The following is a 16,980-nucleotide window of genomic DNA, read 5'->3' as shown; positions in this document are numbered from 1 at the left end:
GTTCTTTTTGCAAAGGACAGCAACCGGGATGGGCTGTCAACTCTGGTTATATAGCAACCCAGCAATGATCGTTTTAGCATTTTGCCGCACCACACAGCAGAGCCCGTGGGTGAAGCAGCGCATCTCAGCTTGTCACTTGGGTTATTGTAGGGGACACAGCATTGGCAGGGGTGGGGTGGGGGGATACCACACACACACACACGACCTAACCTAACACAGTTTGGCTTGGAATGCTGGGAACTTCATATAAGTTACGGCAGTCAGCCTGGAAAACTATTTCATACCCCCAGCTCTGGAACTGATCTGCAGGAGAGCAAATCAGCTAGCACTGCTGAGAAACATCTTCATCAAGTTCCTCCTTCAGCCATCATCCACAGCAGCTATTCCATCAGGCTGCATAGCAGGGAGAAAGAGGTGACCGGGATGGGTGGGGACAGGGCTTCTCTCTTGCCGAAACACCAGTAACTTTCGGCTTCTCCTCTCCTTGAAATCTGCAATTCCAGCTATCTACTACAAGAACTCAGGAACAAAGGAAGAACCAGAACCATTGTGATCTGGGGTCCTGGAGGAGGGGGCAGGTTAGAGACCTGCTACTATTTTTACAACTGGGTCCCGGTCTCCAGCCTCTTAGAGCTGCCCAAGCAGAGTGAAAGGAGTTGAATCAGCCACTGAGGATCAGGTCCTTGGGTCACTCTGGAGAAGGTGCATGGGAAGAAGACAAATGCTCATGGGGGTGTGAAGCAGGGCTAGGAAGAGATGTGGTGTGGGGAGAAGAGTGTGTGGCTTGGGGAAATCCAAGGAAAAGAGAGGGAGGAGTGGAAGGCCATATTTAGACCATAGGCCCGAGGTTCCCCACTCCTATACCCAAATAAAAAATGAAACCAGGAACCAATAAAATCCTATGGCAGAATCCATTATTTGATAGACACTTACTCAGCCAGCTCTTCCAAGCTCCTATAGACATCATCATCATTTTCTGTGGTCTCCTCTGAAGGGAATGGCCTGGAAAGTAAAGGGTGGGGAGATACATAGAAAGTGTTAAGTCTACTAAGAATAAGAGTTGGGAAGACCTGGAAATATGAGAACATCTGCTTTACGTTATTTTTAAAAACAGGATAAGACAAGTAAGGAATGCAAATATGAGATCAATGCTGCTTCTCTGATATGCAGGTTAAAGTGGTTTGGAGAATGAACTTTTGGTTCCTACTCAGAGCGTCTGTATTCATGGAGACTAAAACCATCAATGGTAAGGGGCCTTATGGAGAGCCAGTGTAGTGTGGTAGTTAGAGTGCTAGAATAGAACATGGGTAATCAGGGTTCAAATCCCTAATTAACCATGAAGCTCACTGGGTTACCTTTGGGCTAGACACTGCCTCTCAGCCTAACCTTGCTCACATGGTTGTTATGGGGATTACCGTAAATGAAGATGGGGAGAGCCATGTGCACCACCTTGAGCTAATTGGAGAAAAAGGTGAGATAGCAATGCAATTAATAATAAAATAAGTAATAAATAATAATAATAATACCAGCTGCTGGGAATCATAAATGGGGATAGCTGCTGTTGCACTTAGGTCCTCATTGTGGGCTTCTCAATGGGGCATCTGGTTGGCCACTGTGAGGAATAAGATACTAAACTAGATGGGCCTTTTGGCACATCTTATGTTCTGAATGACACCAAATTCATGTCATTACATGGTAGAAGAAAATGTCAACTGTGCTAGATATACAGGAAGAGATCAGAATTTAAGATCCTCCATGACTCAATTTCCTGAACAAATAATGCAGTTCCTCATTGCCTGACGTTTCTGATGAATGTTGAACCACTTTCAAGGATTCTTGGGGTTAACAGTGTAAGAGAAGACCTGCTGGATCAGGGCAATGGTTCATACAGTCCAGCATCCTGGTCTTACAGTGGCCAACCAGGTGCCTATAACCAGTGAAGAACTCGGACCGCCCCTTGTGGGTGAAGCCCAGGACCCAAGAGTTTGTGAAACCACCTCCCCCATCAAAACAAATGACCCAGGCAGTTGCAAACTGCTTTGGCATCATCACCATTCTTTTCTTCTTATTTTTTAAAAGCACTTTGTTATCAGGGGGTAGCGCTCTCGCTCTGTCATACAATGTGTTTAGCTTCAGAGGACTACATGTCCACCACCATGGAGAGGTGATATCCTACACAAGGGGAATTCAATTATTCTTGGTTCCCAAGGCAAGGCAAGAATCGGCACCATTGAGAGATACCAAGGTGTGAGTTCAGGACCATGGATAATGCTCCTGCAGAGGAGGCCAAACATCAATGTTGTTTTAGCAAAGCCCTGCAGCAATGGACTGGTTCTCAAAGCAAGGCTAAGTCATTGACTGAAGGATCCATCCACCAAAGCTCCTCTTCCTCCTCAGTTAAAGGATTGGTGCTGCCTTCTTCATCTATTGGCTCATCTGAAATAATGGGATTTCCAGTAGTGGGATCTTTACTCCGGACTCTGTCGATCCCGAGGAGTCTGTGGATGAGCCATCAGAAATGGGTGCTGGAGCTGTCTCCTCGGGGTGCAGGGAATAGCAGCAAGCTCTAGTGCCTTCTGGGCATCGATCCATCTCTTCCTCAGAGCTGTAGGTGCTTGAGGACTCTTACTGCTGAGGATTAATTTTCCAGGGGCCATGACAGATGTAGATGAATGCTTCTGGGGAAAACAAGGGGCCAACCCTTAAGTCAACTTGATTTCCTAAGCTTGCCTGTTCAGTTGGCTATTCAGGTGGAGCAGAGGGTTAATCAGCTTCGTTTCCTAGAACACCAAAGAGCACTCCTTCAAAGGCAGAGCTAGGCTGGAGATAGAGAGGCAATGATGAGGAATTACTTACTGCAAGGTGGAATAGAAATCTCAGGGCCCGTCAGTCACCCTCTCGGCCTGAAGAACTTGACAACTTCCTTTTAATTATTGAAGAGCTGGTTCTTGATGCCACGTCCCAGTTGGTCAAGTCAGTGCACATCTGCATGGCAGAGCTGTACACTAAATCCCGCTTCATGCATAAATATCTGGTTGTCAAAGCAACCAGGCATGTGGCAGCTGCCCCCAAAGGCCCTACAGGTCTTTAAAGACTCCCCAGCAAACCATTTCAGAGTTTTTCTTCAAACGTCTTCTTCATGCAGATGTGCCCCAGAGATACGTCTGCCATCCATGTAGGATATCCTTCTTGGAGAAGGGGAACGCCACTATTCAGTCATTATTGTCACTATTGTTACACAAAAGTTGTATACTGCTTGATACTCTGCCTAAAATATTGATTTCTTACAAATGCAGAATGAGCGTTATGTGGCACTTGTAAGAGGGCAGTTACGTTGATCAAAGTGGTTGAGTGGGGGCATATGGGGTAAGACTACCTTATCGATCTGTGTCTCTTACTTCCAAAATGCTTTCCTTTGTGGAATCTGTTTTATTAGGATGTCTGCAAAATTGTACTACACCTTCTGTTTATTTTATCTCAACTGCAATAACATGTCCCACACAACCGTCTCCTCACTTGTGACTCCCAGCAATTGGTTTTTCAGAAGCATTACTGCCTTCAACACTGGAGTTAGCATACAGAACCTAAGGAGAACCTATCTGGATCAGGCTAGAGGCCAGCATCCTGTTGTCATGATGACCAGCCATATGCTCATTAAGGGAACCCCAAAAGAAGGAACTGAACACAATAGCACTCTCCCCTCTTGTTCTTTCTGATGACAGGCACCCAGAAGCACCCTGCCTCCATTGTTGCTAATTAAAGGGTCAAATGACCTAGGGATGGCCTTCTGCATACTCTGCAAATGGGAACTACAGTAAATTCCAGCTCCCACAAATGGTGTGATGTGCCCTGAATCTACTGTGTATCCATTTCGTTGTGGAGTGGAATATACCATATTTCATAGAACTGTGTTGACACTCTGGAGAAGACTAATCCCGCCATGGCGCAAGTAATGGAGTCCCCATACCATTTGTTTCCTCCTCCTCCTCCTTCCTGGACCTTTCTTACACTGCAGGGATTTTTTGTTAATTAGAGAATGAGAGAAGAGAGATTGGCGGCTCAAAAGGTATTACACACCAGTACTTGTTCCCAATTAGCCAAGCAAGCACCTCCGTGTAATTACAAGTGCTGGGTCATCATCCATAATTTTTCTGTCCCCTTTTCTTTGCCTGCAATGAGCATTAATCATGCCACATAAAAAGCAGGCTTACTTGTAAGTGGTATTCTGACCCCACTTCACCCAAGTGATCTCCAGTCCATAATTCTCCCTTTCCTGCAGCCTAAATTTCATCATACATGATTAAAAATCTCCAAGAGGTGCTATTCTGGATTCAGAAGCATGAACTTTAAACCCGTGCTCCCCACCTCCATCTCCAAGTAGGAACATAGGAAGCTGCCTCCTCCTGAGCTAGACCATTCGTCTATCTAGCCCAGTATTGTCTACACAGACTGGCAGCAGCTCTCCAGACAGGGGTCTTTTCCCAAACCTGCCAGAAGATGCTGGGGATTGAACCTGGGAGGGTTTTGCTGATTATGCTACCACCAAATATGGTCCATTGGCAAGGCTCTTTGGCAGCAGAAGTCCGAGGCTGGGAAATATTCTCTTCTCCAAGCTGTGACTTACCGTATTTTTCGCTCTATAGGACGCACCGGACCATAGGACGCACCTTGTTTTAGAGGGGGAGAACAAGAGAAAAAATTCTTCCCCTCTCTGCTCAGCGCCCCTTCAGCGAAGCAGCAGGAGAAACGGAGCCCCTTCCATTTCTCCTCCCGCTTGGCTGAAGGGGCGCTGTGCAGCTCTCCCTCTCTGCTGAAGCCAGGAGAGTCTTGCTCTCCTGGCTTCAACAAAAGGAACCTGAAGCCTCCGGAGCGCAGCGGGACCTCACGCTCCGCTCCGAAGGCTTTGGGTGGCTATCCCTAAAGCCTGGAGAGGGAGAGGGGTCAGTGCACACCGACCCCTCTCGCTCTCCAGGCTTCAGCGAAAGCAATGCGAAGCCTCCGGAGGGGGGAGGGAGCGCTCCCTCTGTGCTTTGGAGGCTTTGCGTTGCTATCACTGAAGCCAAGGAGCCTGCATTCACTCCATAGGACACACACGCATTTCCCCTTAATTTTTGGAGAGGGAAAAGTTCATCCTATAGAGCGAAAAATACGGTATTTCTTTGCCCAGCATTCTGGAGAATTTACCCCCACCCCTTGAATGTGTTTTACAGTGGTACCCCGCAAGACGAATGCCTCGCAAGACGGAAAACCCGCAAGACGAAAGGGTTTTCTGTTTTGGAGGCGCTTCGCAAGACGAATTTCCCTATGGGCTTGCATCGCAAGACGAAAGCCCATAGGGAAATGCTGGCGGTCAGGAGCAAAGACTTTCGCCCACAGCCGGCCTTCAGAAGAGGACCTCTTCTGAAGGCCGGCGGGGGGCAAAAGTCTTTGCTCCCCCCCGCCTGCCTCCCCCCCGCCTGCCCCAGGTGATCTTAAAATGCTGGCGGGCGGGAGCGAAGCGTTCGCTGCCGACCCCCAGCATTTTAAAATCTCCCCGTGTCCTGGGAAGATTTTAAAATGCTGGGGGTCGGGAGCGAAGCGCTGCAGACCCCCAGCATTTTAAAATCTCCCCGTGTCCTGGGAAGATTTTAAAATGCTGGGGGTCGGGAGCGAAGCGCTGCCGACCCCCAGCATTTTAAAACCTCCCCGGGACACGGGGAGATTTTAAAATGCTGGGGGTCGGCAGCGCTTCGCTCCCCACCCCCAGCATTTTAAAACGCTGTTCCGAAGTGGAGCGGGGGGGCGGGAACACCTGGCCCCGCCGCCCCACTTCGGAAAGCTGTTCCGAAGTGGGGCAGGGGGCCGGGGACACCTGGCCCCGCCGCCCCACTTCGGAAAGCTCTTTCGAAGTGGGGCGGGGGGCGGGAACACCTTCTGAAGGCGGGCAGGGGGCGAAAGTCTTTGTCCCCCCTGCCTGCCTTTCCAGGGGCTTTTAAATCGCCCCGGACAGCGGAGAAGTCCTCCACTGTCCGGAGCGATTTTAAAATGCCGCCCGCCAGCATTTTAAGATAGCCCCGCACAGCGGAGAAGTCCTCCGCTGTCTCAGGGTTTTTTAAAATGCTGGGGGTGGGAAGAAAAGCCCTTGCCCCCCCCCAGCCTTCAGAAGAGGTCTGGGGACAGACTGTCCCCGGACCTGGCCTGAAGGTGGTTTCCCTAGGAACGCATTAATTGATTTTCAATGCATTCCTATGGGAAACCGTGCATCGCAAGACGAAAAAACCGCAAGACGAAGAGAATTGCGGAACGAATTAATTTCGTCTTGCGAGGCACCACTGTATTCTGCTGATAGGCTGTTTGTTCTATATTTCATTATTTTTACATTTATATCCCACATTTCCTCCAACAAGCTCAAGGAGTTCCACACAGTTCTCCAACTTCTCCGCCTGTTATCCTAACAACAGCCCTGTGAGGTAGCTTAGCTAAGAGACAGTGACTGGCCCAAGGTCACACCCAGTGAGTTTCACGGCTGAGCAGAGATTTGAATCCTGGCCTCTCCCAGACCATAGTCAGACCCTCTAACCTAGTGGTTCCCAAACTTTTCAGGACACCCACCCGCTTGGTCCCATAAATTCATCACCAGTGCCCCCTACCTTACCCTTTGAAAAGCCTTATTCAGAATAGTGGTTTGCATGACCTACCAAGGAAGATAATAGCACAATAAAATTCAAAACAGTGACCATTAATTGCACTTCTATTCTAAATTCCATTTAGTTTAACTAACTCAGCAAAATGAATGAACTTGATTCAGTGATACCACCTTTTCAAAGTCTAATAGTCATTATCTCTAGCATCTCCTTGCCTCTTGGTGCCCCTTCAAGTAATCCCACCACCCTCCGGTGGATGGTATCACCCACTTAGGGAAGCAATGCTCTAACTACTACACCACACTGCCCCCCTATGTTGACATTTTAGAGCACGTATTTCCCTGACACACTTTACTGAAAGGCTACTAAATATTCCAAGCTGAATTTTGCAGAGCTGGAGAGGAAGACACGTGTGACATTGGGCATGACTACAGCTGCAGTGTATTAAGTCTAATCATAGCAGCACAAGAACAGTGGTTCATTAGAAATGGGTCTTTGTCGCATTGTGTCGTTCACAGCTTGAGCTCTGGAGAATAAACCCCCCTCTTCCCCAACCGCTACCTGCACAACTCTGAACAGCAATTCTATCCTCTGAGGTTTAAGTAATTGCATTTACAAAATATTAAATTTTAAAACAGAGCAATACAGAAAATTGAGGATGTTGTGCATCCTAGCCCAAATCTCGCCGTTATGGTCTAGTTCTGTGCTGAAATCTCCCTTCTGGTTTCGTGAAAGTGTTCTTCCACTGAGAAAGAAGCTTCCAGGGGTTTTTTTCTGCCTTGTTCTCAGAGGCACATAAGGAGTTTTTAAGAATATCAGAAGAGCCCTGCTGGACCAGGCCTATGGCCCATGCATTCCAGCATCCTGTCCTCACAGGATGCCCGTGGGATCTAGCTGGTTTTAAAAGAGGATTAGACAAATTCGTGAAGGGCAAGGCAGCAATGCTTATGAATACCAGTTGCTGGAAACCACAGGAGGGGAGAGGACTCTTGTGCTGAAATCCTGCTTGCAGGTTTCCTAAAGGCATCAGGTTGGTGCATGACGAATTTGAGCTCTTAATACAGGATGGCAAATATGACCTAGTAGGCATTACTGAGACCTGGTGGGATGAGACACATGACTAGAATGTAGAAATGGAGGGGTTCAACCTGTTCAAAAGGAATAGCTCAAACACGAAGGGAGGAGTAGGAGCATTATATGTAAAGGATGTGTACACTTGTAAAGAGATCCTGGACCTGGACCTGAGAGTATTTGGGTAAAAATTGTAGGAGAGGAGGAGAAAACCCCCCAATGATCTTACTGTGGGTGTCTGCTATATATACCTAAGCCAGTCTGAGGACTTGGGTAATGCCATCCTACAGCAGATTCCCAAACATCCAAAAAGGAGACTTCAACTACCCAGATATCTGTTGGAACTCAAACCAATTCCTCCAAAGCTTTGCTGACAATTTCAGAAGGTGGAAGAAGCAATAAGGCCATAATCTATATTGGACCTGGTCCTCAATAACAGGGAGGAACTGATTGACAAAGTGGAAGTACTGAGAACCTTGGGAGAAAGTGATCAGTTCCTCCTGGGTTTCATGGTACAGAGGGAAGCTAAGTGTAGTCGAACATGCACACTGGACTTTAAGAAGGCTGGTTTCAAAAAGTTGAATGAACCAATGAACTATTGGATGAGATCCCATGATCAGAAATACTGAGAGAATAGGGAGTCCAAAATGGATGGGGGTTTCTTAAAGGTGACTTGTGCCCTGTGCCGCTTCCTTGAGCTGACTCCAAGCATTGCTTATTTATTTCAGCAATGATAGCCAGCCTTTGAAGATCCAAGTTTAGAATAAATGGAGGCCACACTTGGGTTTGTGCAGGGCAGGCAGGCAATGCAGGGAAGAGTGAGGAGAGGAGGAGGGTGGGTGGGTTTTCGTCCAACCCTTCTGGCAGCTGATCCAACAAGGCAGCGGGAGTGTTTGTTCCTGGGATGAAAGGCATTGTTTGCAAAGACCAGATCTTTGTTGCATGGGATTGCAAAAGAAACTTTCCACTCCCCAAAATTGGCTGTCCAGGGATCAAGTGTGAAAAGGGTTTTTAAATGTCTGGAAGTTGCATTTGTTGGCCAAGGAAAGAGGAACTGGGATTACTCATCCATGAGAATGATGTGAGGGGGTGCAAAAATCTGGAGGTTCCAGTACCTGCTGGAGGAAGAATATAATATAAGCCCTGCTGGATCAGGCCCATCTGGTCCAGCATTCTGTTCTCACAGTGGCCAAGCAGATGCCCCAATGCGAAGAAGCCCAGAAGCAGGACTTGGGTGTAATAGCAACTCTCCCCGCCAACTGGTTCCAAGAGCATGGGAAATTCTGGTGGAGGGATTATATTACTTTGACACACACACACAAAGGTAAATGGTAAAGGAGTCCTGGATGGTTAAGTCCAGTCAAATGTGACTATGGGGTTCATCTCACTCATCTCGCTTTCAGGCCAAGGGAGCTGGTGTTTGTGCACGGACAGTTTTCTGGGTCATGTGGCCAGCATGACTAAACTGCTTCTGGTGCAACGGAACACGTGATGGAAGCCAGAGCACATGGAAACGCTGTTTACCTTCCCGCCACAGTGGTACCTATTTATCTACTTGCACTTGTGTGCTTTTGAACTGCTAGGTTGGCAACAGCTGGATCTGAGCAATGGGAGCTCACCCAGTTGTGGGGATTCAAAGCACCGATCTTCTGATCGGCAAGCCCAAAAGGCTCAGTGGTTTAGACCACAGCACCACCCACGTCCCACCTACACCAAAATCACCAATCTGCTTCACAACACCAAAGCAACCCCTCCCCCATCTTCACAGGTAAAGGCACCCCTGACCATTAGATCCAGTCGTGACTGGCTCTGGGGTTGCAGCACTCATCTCGCTTTATTGGCTTAGGGAGCCAGCGTACAGCTTCCGGGTCATGTGGCCAGCATGACTAAGCTGCTTCTGGCGAACCAGAGCAGGGCACAGAAACGCCGTTTACCTTCCCACCAGAGCGGTAGCTATTTATCTACTGGCACTTTGATGTTCTTTTGAACTGCTAGGTTGGCAGGAGCAGGGACCGAGCAAGGGGAGCTCACTCCGTCGCAGGGATTCGAACTGCCAACCTTCCCATCAGCAAGCCCAAGGCTCAGTGGTTTAGACCAAAGCGCCATCCGCATCTTCACAGAGAAGTCAGCAATTAAACTTAAGAAAACCTGTTCTGCAGATTTAAGGAAACAATTTTGAAAATGCAGCAACTTCAAGCAAAATGGAACCCCTTACCTAATTCCTTTGTTTTGAGCGATGCTGTGATGAGATAGTCTGGAGACTGCCGATATCACCTAATGAAAGAGAGACAAGGATGGGTGTTAGAGACAGATGCAGTTCTAGAGTCAGGTAACAAGGCTGTTATCGTCATGCAAGAAAGTCTCAGGTGGGAGTCGCATTTAAGTATCTGTTTCCCCACCTGTTAGAAAAGAATGTATTTAATTTTGGTATAATTGCAAAGCCGTTGCTCACCTACAAAAACAATGATTACGTCAAGGAACTACATCTAAGTTTTACTCAGAATAGAGCCTTTGAAGTTAATGAAGGTAAGTTCATTAACTTAGGAGGGGAGGGGAGGGGAGGGCAGTTGCTCAGTGGTAGAGCTTTGCAGACAGAATGTCCCAGGTTCATTTCCCAACGGCATCTCCCTGCCTGAAACTCTGCAGAACTGCTGCCAGCCAGTGTCAGCAAAACTAAGCTTAGTGGACCTAGGGGCAATTCAAACTGTCTTTCTGATCATCTCTTTCAAAGCAGCCGCCATAGTGAAGCATTAATTAACTTTTCTTTTTGCCTTATGAGAAAGACCACATTTTAAAAATAATAATAAATAAATCAGTACATATAATGGTAACAGCGTTTTACAAACTCACAACCAATAAATAAACATGGCTGCATTGTCCTTTTCATTAGTAATTCATACACAGTATGCAATTGCATAACCGCCCGCCCTCCCGCCCCCACTACTTGAAGTCCACAGTGATTATTCACTAGTAGATCACTTATTTTCCTCTGCTGCTTCTTCTTCCCTTTGTGTCTTGTTAAGGCTGCAAGCCTGAGGGCAAGCAGCCCTGTTGCTGTTTTTATTGATTCGCAAGCCACTCTGGGAGCTCTTTCCTGCAAAAGAGCAGGGCGTTTTTAAAATAGGCTTTGAATGAATGAATGAATGAATGAATGAATGAATGAATGAATAAATAAATAAATAAATAAATAAATAAAAATGTCCCAAATTGAAACTAAAAATCTGAATATAGCGAAAGGGGGTATTTTGCTAGGCAAGGATGGCATGATTCTCACACATGCTGAGAGGAGCTGTGGACAGGGATGGAGTCTTCCACAACTAAGCCTTATGATGAATGGTTGAAGGAAATGGGTATATTTAGCATGGAGGGGAGAAGACATCTTCAAATATCTGACGGGGTGTCACATGGAAGATGAAGCAGGCTTGTTTTCTGCTGCTCCGGAGGGGAGGACCCAAACCAATAGATCCAAAGGAAGAAAGGAGACTCTGACTAAACCCTGGGAAGAACTTTCTGACTGCAAGTTGTTCAACAGTGGAATGGGCTCCCTCGGAAGGTGGTGGGCTCTCCTTCATTGGAGTTATTTTGATAGCCATCTACCAGGAATTCATTGCAGCGGGGTTGACATACGAACATAAGAAGTGTCTGCTGGATCAGGCCAAAGGGGGGCCCATCTAGTCCAGCATCTCATTCTCATAGTGGCCAACTGGTTCGCCACAAGCTGGATTCAAGCACAAGAGCAGCACTCTCCCCTTATGTGGTTTCCAACAACAAGCATTCAGAAACATTGCTCCAGCTGTGGAAGCAGAGCCTAGCCATTATGGCTAGTAGCTATTGGTAGGCTCCTCCTTTTTCTTGAATTTGTCCAATCCTCTTTTAAAGTCATCCAAGTCGGTGGTCATCAATGACTTCTCTGGGAGTGAGTTCCATAGTTTAACTATGCGCTGCTGGGTTAGACTAGATTTCCCTTGGTATGCCTTCCAACTCAACAATTCTATGACTCTTTGGGATGACATGGAAGCAAAGGAGTTCTCCTTATTGACCCCTTCCTGGACAATAGGGGAAGGGGAATGTGAGAGGGCCTCTGTGTCTTTGTGACTGGGAAATTGTTCAATGATCACCTGTGCCTGCCTTCACCATTAGACCCATCATTACCACTCCTGTGCCTAACTGGAGTTAATGGGCTGCATCCAATATTAGTCCTGCTCAAGTGCAGCCACCATCAAAATGACTAACGTAGGTTCATTCATTTCTATGGGTCTTTTCTAAGTAGAACCGATGGACCTGCATTAGTCACACACATTAAAGCAAAAACTGAAGACATCTGAAGGCAGCACTGTATGGGGACGTTTTTAATGTGTGATGTCTTGCTGTGTTTTAATTTGTTGGAAGCCTCCCAGAATGACTGGGGTAAGCCAGTCAAATGGGCGGCATATAAACAATGATGATGATGATGATGATGATGATGATGATGATGTCTACTCTGAATAAAGGTGTATGAAGTGTCAGGGGAGAGCAGTTCCTCTGATGGGGACAGGACACGTCATGTTTCTTCTGGGGTAGTGTGTCCACCTTTGGTTTCCACCCTGCATGCAGTTCTCACCTGTGGCTCCTAAAAGTTGTTAGCATATGACAGCAGCCACACCCTGGGAAATGACTTTGACTGGCCAGCTAAACCAGGTGGGTCTCAAACCCTTAGTAAATTAAAGACTTCCCCTGCATGTGAAGACAGGCTCCAGTGGACAAAGCAGACCAGACCAATAGTCAAGAAGGCAGCTTCTGCATGTCCTGTAGAGGGAAATGAGGGGCAGATGGGGCTCATCAGCCTGCAAAGGGAGCCCATCTCAGAGAAGGAAAATCCTAATCCTAAACCTCCGCTGCCTTGTGGAATATCTTCAGGAAAAGGCTAAGGATTAAACCCACACAAATCTGGATTGGAATCCCTAAGACGGTTGGATGGCACCTTGTATTTCTGCAGCCAAGCTGGTGCCAAATGTATTGCTCTGCTTTCCTTTGCACTACATCAGTGTGGCTGAGGGAGGGGGGCCTTGTTGTCTGGGCAGCCCAGGACCTCCACACACAATGCCCAGGCATGTGCCCCCACCCCGTGAAATCACTTCAGTGCTGCTAATGCAGGAGTTTGACCTCACCCCTGGAGGCACACTCCATTGTCTCTCAAGACAGACAGATGCTAACAATTACTCTGAACAGAGCTGATACAGTGGACGCTCTGGTTGCGAACATGATCCGTGCAGGAATGACTGTACTGGATGTTTTATTTACTTTTATTTCATAAAATTTATACAATGTATGATGGTTTTTAACAAAACTTCAAAGCAGTTTACAAAGAGAATAAAACAAAATTATCAGCAAAAGCAGTAAAAACTCTTCAAAATGTTTTTTAAAAATAAAATCTGCAAAAAAACTTTTAAAAAGGATTAAAACATGTACCAGCATTCTACATATCTAGGTAGTCTTGCCTAAACCAAAATGCTTTTAGCAGATGCTGGAAACAGTACAGTAAAGAAGCCTGCCCGATAGTTCCCATGTGTAGATACTGCCACGCTAAATCACAGGATTTTAGAGTTGGAAGGGACTGAGTTATGGGTGTAGGAATGGGTATTATGTTGCACCTGTATAAGTGCCAGTTCAGTTGAAAGCGATTAAAAAGAGCTGCACAGGCCTGTCCATTCAGATAGATTATATATAGATCTATTTATGTATGTATATATTTGAAGATAACATCCAAGGGATAGCTTGAGATGTAAATCTTCCTCTCTTTCTTTCTTTCAGGGAACTGTGGGTTCTTTTCCACAACTCCCTGTAAATAACAAGGGAAAAGCCATCCCTTCTGTTACATCCCGAGAGTGCCATCACCACATGGACATAGCTGTCACTCAGCATTTGTTAAAGGGTCAGACCTTCTGACAGGCTTATTAAAGAGAAGAGATCGATTCTTGGACAGAGTTAAATTTACCAAGCAAGCAGAAAGGAGAAGGAAAACAATGATCTGACCTACAAAAACAAAACAAAAAAAGATGAAGAAGGAGAGAGGTAACAGGCCAGAGGCAAGCCCATCTGCTTTTTGCTCAGACTTTCCCTGGTGTCTGTCTCTTAGGGAGACACAGCCACAAAGTACAGCCACAGCCCACATCATCTCAACCAAACTGCTCGAAATTTAGGCGTGATGACAGTAGTCCTGCCCCTTTAAATGAGGGGCCTGTGTGGAATCACAGAGGAGGGGAGGAGGGGTGGTCTGGTTTTATGCAAGAGAGAAGGAGGGAAAGATGCAAGGGAGAGATTGGGAAGAGAATTTTGGAGTGGTTCTCGTTTTCATGCAGACCTCTAGCCAATTTATACTTGCTTGAACCAATAAAGTGAAGCCAAACTTAAATCAATTTTGTTGCTCTTGTGCCTAGGTCCTGCTTGCAGGTTTTCCATTGAGCATCCAGTTGCCCACTGTGAGGACAAGATGCTGGATCATGAGAAGCCTTCAGCCTAATCCAGCAGGGCTCTAATTATATTCCATCTCCACCACCGGAGGCAGCAAGTCTCTAAAGGCCAGTGATCACAAGTGGGGAGCATGATGCTGTTGCACTCAGTTCCTGTTTTTGGGCTTCCCATTGGGGTATCCTGTTGGCCACTGTGAGTACTGGATGCTGGGCTACTGGCCTGATCCAGCTCTTCCTATGTTCTGCAAAAGGCCCCAAACCCCACACACCTACCTGCTTGATTTTAATACTTTTCATAACATCTTCAGTTTGAATCAACCAGGACAGGTGGATGGGTGGGTGGGTGTACATACCTTTTTTTGCACAGGTCTCCTGCCTTTAACCATGAGCCCCCACTTCCAACTCAAGCAAAAGTGTTTTAAGCAATTCAGTTTTGCAGCCCTGTCAACCACATCTTCTGCTTGCACAACCAGTTCTCAGCAGAGGCAAAAGATGCAAGGCAGAAATTTGTCATGAAGAAACATACAAGGCCCTATGGAAGGGGAACCTCGGTTTGCCCTTCCATGAGCTTGCCCTCCTGTGACTCTGAGCATGCCTGACACTTGGCGTGGCTGTTCCAAATGATGACAGACAGTCACACGCACATACTGACCCCGTGCTGCAGGCAGGCACGGAGGAGGAAGAAGGTGACGACCCTCCGGTGGCTGTGTGAGGGTCACAAGGGAGGCATCCTGGCTCATAAAGCAGAATTCTGCTGTTGCATAAATTAATTCAATTTAAGACAAATCTGAATAATCGCTTCTGCTACTGTTACCTGAAACAAGAGGTTCTGGAATTCACTGAAACCTGTTTTTTTATTGTCTATATTTTAATAGATTTGTTTTTTATATTGTTTTAATTCTATTAGAGTTTGATTACTTTTTAGCAATTATCTTTCAGCTTTCTGTATTTTATCTGTGCTGTTTTAACTTATGTAAGGCACCTTGAGTCCTGGTCTAGAAAAACGGTGGATATAAATAAAAGAACATCATCATCAACAGCAGCAGCAACAACAACAACCTCACTTCATCATCCCCTAAACGTTGAACATCTTATCCAACCATCGACCAAGCTTTAGAGATTCTGGCAGGCACACTCACATACTACCAAATCTACCATTGCAGTCTTGAGAGCTAGAAATCTGGTTTTGAAGATAAACATATAAACAAACAAAAAGTTCCAAGAAACCCAGATTCTGCACTTTCCCCCCAAGGTTATGACCTTTTCCTGCATCCCTTGGGAAGACAAGTCAGTGTTCAAAGGGTATTTGGGTACAATACCTTAGAAGTTCTCACAACAGCCTGTGAGGCAGTCCAATACCAGTCCAATACTGTCCTTTACTGTTTTAAAAACAGAGGAGAGCCTGTTTGTAGGACCATTTTACTACCTGTCTCATCAAAGAACTGCATTTGATGCGGGGGGGGGGGAGTGCTCAGCCTACCCTGGGGTGAGGAGCAGAGAAAGAGAATAATGAGGTAATAACTGGCGACCAGAAAAAGAGCCTGCCTTAGTATTGTTCTCTAAGATCATCTATTGCCGGGGGAAATGCAAAACTACGAGGACTAGAATCTTACCTAGTTTTTAGGGGCAGTATGGTATTTATTAAGGGACACAGGTGGCGCTGTGGTCTAAACCACAGAGCCTAGGGCTTGCTGATCAAAAGGTCGGCAGTTTGAATCCCCACGACGGGGTGAGCTCCCGTTGCTCGGTCCCAGCTCCTGCCCTCCCCCCAGCAGTTCGAAAGCACGTCAAAGTGCAAGTAGATAAATAGGTACCGCTCTGGCGGGAAGGTAAATGGTGTTTCCGTGTGCTGCTCTGGTTTGCCAGAAGTGGCTTAGTCATGCTGGCCACATGACCCAGAAGCTGTACACCGGCTCCCTCGACCAATAAAGCGAGATGAGCGTCGCAACCCCAGAGTCGGCCACGACTGGCCCTAACAGTCAGGGGTACCTTTACCTTTACTATGGTATTTATTATTGCTGTTTAAAAGTATTAAACTATCACACTGTTATTGTCAAGGACCTAACATTTTCAATGCCATGAATTAGTGCAGAAGGAAGCAGGTTCAACCCCTAATGGGTTTGGGAAAGACTCCCTGCATGAGACCATGGAGAGGCACTGTCAGTCAGTGTGTGCAGTACCAATGACCTGACTCAGTCAGCATCCTGTGTGCCTGTTTAAATTAACCCAAACCGTGAGGACTAGAATCTTGCCAAAGGAAAGGTTGCACCTCAGTGGTGAAGCATCTGCTTTGCATGCAGAAGGTCCTGAGTTCAACCCCCAAGAGCAAATCCAGCCACGGCTGGGAAAGAGTCTCCTGCCTGAAACCCTGGAGAGCAGCTGCCAGTCAGGGTAGACAATACTGAGCTAGATAGAACCCAACAATCTGGCACAGTGTAAAGGAGCCTTCCATGTTCCTATGCAATAAAGGCAAATTTCATCCTTGGATGAAAAAATTCCCTGGAATTTTTTTTTTCTCCCCTCCACTAGCTCCAACAAGACTGAAAATGTGGAATAGTGTGGCATAGATCACACCCAATTAATATTTCAGGCCACCAGCAGGGGATCAGGAGGGCATCTAAGACCTCTTAGTTGGCAGTGGTTCAATCCAGCTGGAGGAAGAAACGGGTCAGCTGACAGCTCAGCGCACAGCAGTCCTCAGGAAAGGATAAAAGTTGGAAGGTAAAGGAACCATGACTTATTCATACGCCTCAATTCAGCCCTACGCTCAGAGGCCCCATGACACTGAAATAACAGTTCAGCAGCCGTTTGGTGTAACTGAAAGGTTATTAGGAAAC

The 16,980-nt window shown here is 46.7% G+C and overlaps 1 protein-coding gene across 3 annotated transcripts in view; it reads right to left on the bottom strand.

Moving 5' to 3' along the window:
• Positions 1–16,980, bottom strand: part of VAV2 (vav guanine nucleotide exchange factor 2) — a 155,586-nt gene that overhangs the window by 36,121 nt on the left and 102,485 nt on the right. For all 3 annotated transcript variants that reach the window (XM_082207911.1, XM_082207909.1, XM_082207910.1), the window contains exons 3-4: positions 9,910–9,968; positions 934–1,002 (exon numbers count right to left, since the gene is read on the bottom strand). In XM_082207911.1, the coding sequence (XP_082064037.1) occupies positions 934–1,002; positions 9,910–9,968 (128 nt within the window). The remainder of the gene's footprint in view (positions 1–933; positions 1,003–9,909; positions 9,969–16,980) is intronic.

The sequence above is a fragment of the Podarcis vaucheri genome (assembly GCF_965113315.1).
Source record: "Podarcis vaucheri genome assembly, chromosome: Z".
Lineage (NCBI taxonomy): Eukaryota > Metazoa > Chordata > Lepidosauria > Squamata > Lacertidae > Podarcis > Podarcis vaucheri.
The sequence above is the reverse complement of the archived record's forward strand: the minus strand, read 5'-3'. Positions and strand labels throughout refer to the sequence as shown.